Source organism: Sinocyclocheilus rhinocerous, unplaced genomic scaffold (genome assembly GCF_001515625.1).
Source record: "Sinocyclocheilus rhinocerous isolate Xijiao unplaced genomic scaffold, SAMN03320098_v1.1 scaffold1405, whole genome shotgun sequence".
Classification (NCBI taxonomy): Eukaryota; Metazoa; Chordata; class Actinopteri; order Cypriniformes; family Cyprinidae; genus Sinocyclocheilus; species Sinocyclocheilus rhinocerous.
In genome coordinates this window covers 456,513-464,099 of record NW_015645543.1, presented here as the reverse complement: position 1 = coordinate 464,099, position 7,587 = coordinate 456,513, and the positions used below count along the sequence as shown (strand labels likewise).

General features: G+C 37.4%; 1 protein-coding gene across 2 annotated transcripts in view; it reads right to left on the bottom strand.

Moving 5' to 3' along the window:
- LOC107706485 (ankycorbin-like) overlaps positions 1–7,223 on the bottom strand; it is a 46,961-nt gene extending 39,738 nt beyond the window's left edge. For both annotated transcript variants that reach the window (XM_016510208.1, XM_016510207.1), the window contains exons 1-2: positions 6,965–7,223; positions 6,252–6,313 (exon numbers count right to left, since the gene is read on the bottom strand). In XM_016510208.1, the coding sequence (XP_016365694.1) occupies positions 6,252–6,287 (36 nt within the window). In that variant the 5' untranslated portion in view covers positions 6,288–6,313; positions 6,965–7,223. The remainder of the gene's footprint in view (positions 1–6,251; positions 6,314–6,964) is intronic.
- Positions 7,224–7,587: the final 364 nt, after the last annotated feature.

Below are 7,587 nucleotides of genomic sequence, written 5' to 3'. Positions count from 1 at the left end.
GTGACACGTACAGTATGTACAACAATGTAAATAATATAACGCAATGCATTCAGTGTCAATTACAAAATGAATTGGTGTGGACTGTTAGGCTTATGTTTACTCATATATAAATAAAATAGTCTTGTCACGGAGTTACAGTTGGCTACTACATGGGGGAAGTCGTGGCCTAATGGTTAGAGAGTCGGACTCGTAACCCAAAGGTTGCAAGTTCGAGTCTCAGATCCGGAATTGTAGGTGTGGGGAGTGAATGAACAGCGCTCTCTTCCACCTTCAATACCACGACTGAGGTGCCCTTGAGCAAGGCACCGAACCCCCAACTGCTCCCCGGGCGCCACAGCATAAATGGCTGCCCACTGCTCCGGGTGTGTGTTCACGGTGTGTGTGTGTGTGTTCACTGCTGTGTGTGTGCACTTAGGATGGGTTAAATGCAGAGCACTAATTCCGAGTATGGGTCACCATACTTGGCCACATGTCACTTCACTTCACTACATTCCAGATGAGATAAATCCAGTCTGCTGGGAGTCTTGTCATGACTTCCTTACAAGAAAGGGCTTGGAAGAGAAAAAGAAATTAATATCTATTTGGTTTCATAACACGTTTAGCTTTACATTAACATATAGACCTTATCATTAGATGCAAGACCGCACCTGAAGCAGGCTAAATGTCGCGTCAACACTTGAAAATAAAACCCAATACAGTCCTGTGAAAACGCAAAATAATTTGTAAAAGATGGAGATATAATGATATGGATATATGGAGGTATGGAGGTATAATTCACCCAAAAAATAAAAACCCTTATGAGTTTCTTTTGCAGAACACAAAAGATGCTGTTTTAAAGAATGTTGGTAACCATAAAGTTTTGTTGACTATCAAATATTTTGCATGAAAGGAAAAAGCTATACAGGCTTGGCATGACACAAAATTAAGACATAATTTTCATAACTGGGTGAGCTATCCGTTCAAGACTTTGGTAAGGGCTTGGACTTCATGGTTCAGTTTAGGTTCAGCGCTGTTCGTTTTTGAACAACCTGATTTTTTATGCTTTCTCAATCTCATACAAATTACTATTACTTCTCATGAGACTGGGTTGGAAAATCATGCTTGAAAGTTCATTTGATCTAAAGCGTAAATGAAACAGCTCTGCTAAATAAGGATCATCTAGGCCATTTCCCTTTTATTCATTTCATTCAACTTCCTCTGAAAAACAAGAAGTACAAATCAGGACAACTAGATACATCAGTGTTCTAAGTAAATAGATAAAAGCCCATACAACATCAGTGGATAGCAAATTACAAGTGAAATGCTTAAAACTAGGGCTGCACGATATATCGCATGCGATATTTAACGCGCATCTTGTCAGAAAGCCGGTTCTGTAATCAGCGGTAAATCTCCATCACGTGCGTGCTTTCACATTGAGCAGCATTAACTACACAGAGCCGTTGTTCACTGACGAGCTGTGCAAAACCACGTTCATATTCGCACGATTTTTTGCCCAGCTCGTCAGTGAACAACGGCTCTGTGTAGTTAATGCTGCTCAATGTGAAAGCACGCACGTGATGGAGATTTACCGCTGATTACAGAACCGGCTTTTCTGACAAGATGCGCGTTAAATATCGCATGCGATTTATCGTGCAGCCCTACTTATAACATTTTCTTGCATACTGCAAAAAATGTTTTTAAGCAGTAAACAGTGCTTTTAGACAACAATGTGCCATTAAATGTTATCCAAGAATTCATGATACAATATTTCCATTGCATCATCTAAAATTAAGCTAACAACTAAATTAGATCAAATAAGAAAATTAGGGACCCTATTACATAATACTAACTGTTCATTTATTAAAAAGCTTGTTAAGACACAAGCTAGTAAATAAAGAGACTGGACTAGGGGTCGACCAATTATCGGCGCCGATATTAAGCATTTTTAGGATTATCGGTATCGGTCATTTCAAAACAGATTTGCCGATAAAAGAACTTAATTTTGAAACGCGCTACTGGCTCTGATGCAGCCTGTCAGAACTCACCACTCTGTGGCCTAAAGCAATCTCCGCCCACCGCCCATCTGATTTGTTGGGAGTCACGAGTCCGACCAATCAATGCGGAATTCACTCTCACTACGAAAGCGCTTGCTAACTGGAGTGATCACAGTGATCACACATCAGTTGTCTCTCAAAGGTAAGGCAGCAGCAGACGTTGCTTAATTTGCAATAAATCACAATCCACTAACGTTACACTGAAGTTGCAAAACACCTCAATATTATCTGATTTCCGCGATGCGGAATGTGCAAAAATGTGGACGGAATCACGGAATCCAGTCATATAAATGGAATTTACTGTATGACGCGGAATGTCACGGAATATGTCAAAGTTTGGATGAATTAATCAAAAGTAGGTCAGTACACTTAAATAGAGTCGCGATATGGACTAGTATCTGTAAATATTAAGCCGCAAAAATACCATTTAATTATGAATCCTGCATGTTCTGCGTGTCTCTGTGTATGTAAATGGCACAGACGCCTGTTTTGTTTTCTACACATACAAAGTGTGCGACACTCGTGGTGATTTCAGCTTCTGTCATCTCACTACATGAGAAACTTAAAAGTTCCTCATGGCAACCCGTCAAAATATAAGTTCGAGTTAGCTTAAGGAAATGATCAGAAATATATTACTGTGGTGCAGTATGATATGCATAATACTACTACAACAATTATTACAACTTTTGTTTAAAAGAATAATCACACAATACGCTATTTCTTCCATGTTTTAATTTTAACAGTAAACCCGTTGCCAAAAAAAATAAAGAGTTTAACTCTCATTTGATTAAAAGATCTATCACATAGGCCAAAACATTTCAATAGGCTATTGAACTAAGTGTGCCTGTAAAAGGCTATTAGTGTTATAGTTTCATGAAAATAGTTGCAGTCTTCTTAACAACTTCTACAATATAGCTATGAAGACAATTAAATTATTTACACTTATTATATACATTTTTTAAAGTGAATCCATTGATGTGCATTAGATAATGAATTGAATAGTCACCTCTACTATTGTAGGTTATGTTTTATTCATCAGAAAATAATTAATGAGAAATTATGAGAGGTTATGCTATTACACATAGCCTACATTTCTAACATGTACATTATTGAAGCCAAATACTTACATTTCCCCAAGCTGTTTAGCTGTAGTACAGTATTCATAGGCTTAATCATGAAGCATACAGTGGCCCCACATTTAACTCTCTCTTTATATTACCCTTATTGTAGATGCACAGAGGAAGACAAGAGTAAAAAGTGCAGTGTGGGAGTACTACACTCATCCAACACCAGGAAAGGCAGTTTTTGTCAGAGCCCTTGTTATTCTTAATTTTGACATTAATTTTCATTTTTACACCAGACATATACAGTATATCGGTTCAAAATATTGGTTATCGGTCTACTTGATCTGTAATAATCGGTATCGGCCCTGAAAAAGACATAAATAGACTGGACTATAACATCAGCAGCCTGCAAAACATCAGCTAACATCTAGTCTCTTACATGGTAAAAGAATCCCAAGCAGTAGTGGAGGTGTTCCAAATGTTTCCTCAATGACTTAAGCAGACCCTGTGTGACTCAACGAGCAGATAAAAGACAGCTCTCATCATGTCAACATAGCAAAATGTGTCTGCAACTGATTTGTGTACACAAAAGGTCTATTCTTGCAAGTGAATGACAGAAGTCAAATAGAGCCGCTGTCCTACTGAGATACCATAAACCTGGTCTACACCAAGCTGTTTTTAATGACTTGTAACTTACACATAAGGACTGAAATTTGAAAGTAAGAGGCTAGAAAAAGCTTTTTATGTTTCTCTCAAACATGCCACAAATGTAGTAATAGCACTATCTCTCTCTCTTTGTTATGCAATATGTTACGGGTAAATCAAGACTGTTCAAATGGGACTACAAACACATTAAGTGCTGGACAAGTAACATCACATATATTACAAGAACTTGGCCATCAGCTGCTATTATAAAAGTATTTATCCTGGCAGTTCTAATCTCCTGTTTTGCTCAAGAATGAAAGCCTGGCCTTACACGAAAATTCCTGTATGTTTCTGGACTGACACACAAAACCCAAAATAGAATCAGGAGGATATTTTGTTTCTCTTGTTCTTGATTTACCTCTTTTTCTAGAAAACACCCTGTATGGCAAAGAACTGAAACAAGACTTTTTATTGGTGAGTGTACAGGTTACAACTGATACTAAAAGCAGAAGTGATGATAAAATACAACTGAAAGTAAAATCAAAAGCAAAAACTTAGAGGTAGTGTCTTTTTTTTTTCTTGTTTACTTTTCATCTTTGCAACTTTACAGATCTTCTTTATGCACCAAGAGCTTGTAACACTCCAAAGAGAAAGGAAAACTTGAAATCGCATCATATGACCCCTTTAATATACCAAATGGACAATGAAATACTCTCTCTCACACATATATACATACACATACACACACACATATACATACATACATATATATACCGTATTTGATTACCGCGATTTGAACAACTAAAGCCGGGTTCACACTGTGCGATTTTTTAAAAGTCCTTTAGGATTGTACTTGCCAGACTGTACGAACATGATGATCATGTCACACTGTGGGATCTCAGTTGTCATTAAAGGGATAGTTCACCCAAAAATAAAAATTTTATGTTTATCTGCTTACCCCCAGGGCATCCAAGATGTAGGTGACTTTTGTTTGCAACAGTTTGAGTTCAAAATCTTTGTTTGTGTTCTACTGAAGAAACAAAAGTCACCTACATCTTGGATGCCCTGGGGGTAAGCAGATAAACATCAAATTTTCATTTTTGGGTGAACTATCCCTTTAACTATTTAATGCTCCTATAACTTTTATTAGGGTAAAAAAAAACAGGAGGACATGATGATATTTACTATTTTTACACACCAGAGGCTTTTAAACGAATTGTGAATCTAAGATATGCGTGTTAGAGAATGTACACGTTAACATTTTTTGTGTCATATCAGTCAGAAAAGCAGTTCTGGGTTTTCAAAAGCCCTTTAAAATTAAATATGTACACAGTTTGGATTAACTGAGAGTATAGTGACATTTTTTAATTAGCATGTTTTTGTGTTTTGCTTTGGTACCGAAATAGGTACCGAGAACCGTGAATTTTCACTGGTATTGGTACCGAATACTGAAATTTTGGTACCGTGACAACACTAATGCAAACCATAAGTCATTTGTTGTTTGTTGATTTTAAATATAAAACTTGGTGAAACAATTTACGTTTCAGTACTTTTTGAACATTTCCAGCACATTTTAACAGTACCGTGATAATACTGATAACCATGATAATTTTGGTCACTATAATTTTCATAACGTTACGTCTCTAATATATATATATATATATATACACACACAAACACACACATATATAATCTCTACCTATGAACTGAGTGAGTGGATTTTTTAAATAAAAAATATGTCAAAATTTTGTTCCTAGGCAACCACACTGTTGTGCAAGCAAACACCCACCATTTAGTAAAGATAAAAACAATAAAGCACGTCTTCTCCACCATACAAGGAGAAAATTTATATTATGAGCTGTGAATGTGGCTATGGCAGGCTTGCTCTTAACAACATTCCGTGTGAATGTTCAAAATGCCAGTGTGACCATGTGCTGGCAGAAAAGTATATTAAAACTCAGCTTAGTTCTGCGGTTTGATGATCACATAGAATTTCGCAGTAATCTCCATCCGCTGACTCAGCCCAAGTGGCAATGATTTGGCAAGCCAAAACATGCAATTATAAGCAATAACGTTTAGTTCAAGTACATTCCAATACTTCAGCCTGAAACTGATGAAGTTCTATTATAGGCTTAGAAATGATTGCTGAATCACATCTGGTGGCAGGAAGCTCCTCTGAGCCTTGTTTTTTTTTCCGTTCTTTCTTTGGGAGTGCAGAAATTCTCAGCCTTAAAATTATACTCCCAGTTATGACACAGTCATCATAATAAAGCTGCAGACATGTCTGATTCTGAGTCATTCACCCCAGTCTAGAACATTCACACAAGCTGACTATGAAACTACACCTCAGATTCCAAATGAATGAAAATATGTGAATTATAAATGTCATACGTTAAGTTGTTCAATTATTGTCTTACTTCAGAAGGATAGTTTTTACAAGTCTTGATTTAAGTGTATAAGACACCATTCAGTTCCCAAACCAGCTGAAAGCACACTAGGTCATACTTACATCACTTTTCCTAAACTTTGCCTTCAGGCTCTTCATATTAGTCCATTCAGATCCCAGGACACCTGTATAAAATCAAACTTTAGTTAGTCATACACACATACTCCAAAGCAAACTGTCTCTTAATACGGCGGAAACTAAGGATCAGGTCAGCACTGTTATTAATGGCAAAACTAGGACCAAGCTCTTGGAGGCAAAGCACAGAGGTGGATCAAGTTACAGTGGCCCCAGTGGCAGGAGTACTGAATCTAATGAGTGGTCACTGTGCAAAGTTTACAATGTCAGAGCATTTTGTGTTCCCTTCAAAGTTGTACCGAAAAACCATGTCAAGAGTCCAGACACTCTGTGAGCTCCATAAATACACATAAACCGGGGTCACTGATATTCTTGGATCTTCCTGAGGTGTCTCCACGGGAACGTGAAAAGTTCGGATGGACTTTTCAGAAAGACTCCAACAAGATAAGAAAAGCAAACAGGACTGACCGCGCGCTTCACTGAGGAACAATGGCAACACTGTGTTCAACTATAGCTGACAGGAATGATTGTAAACAACATTGGCATGTAAATGTAACATTGAAGCGAAATTACAGCCATTTTATTCGGTAGCGTGAAGCCTGAAACGCTCGCTTCTAAAGTTCAGCAGAGTTCTAATGGAAATAGCTTGAAATTGGAAGGAAAAATATACGGGAAAAGAGTGTTTAGATTTCTGCACTTACCCACTTTGTAAAAGTTAAGCCGCACACACAGACCTCAGGGGTTTGTCGCTAACACACTTTTCCGAGTGGTGTTAAGTGCTTCATATACCATTTAGTGCTATTTGGACTCGCAGATAGAAGAAAAAAGGCAGAAAATGCGAGCAATGGGCAAAAGGAGTGAAACCAGGAGCAAAGTTATTCACCGACAACAATCCATTCAAGTGGCGCTCGCGCTGCCTCTGATTCCCCGGGCAGCTCGAGTGACGTCACCATCCATGTGTCCTCGTGACCGAGCTTGACTGTACACTTACAGTGCACGAGACACGTTTTATTCCCCTTACAACATTTTACTATGGTAAGCAATAATGTTCACCTAATATCTGCATTAGTCGTTAATTAGAGGAACTTCAATCCCTGTAGGAGTTTTTAAAGGAAAAAAAATATCGTCCAGACTTGTTGAACATTTCATGTATAAAAAATGCAAACAATAAAACAAACGTAAAAGTGTTAACATCAGGGTAAATTATACGAAGCATATTTTCTGTTCATCTGGTATTTGTACAATTTGTAATCTGTAAACGTTTGTGTATTTGAGAATTTTAATTAATAACCAACTGACTTATTTTTATTTTTATAAATTAACT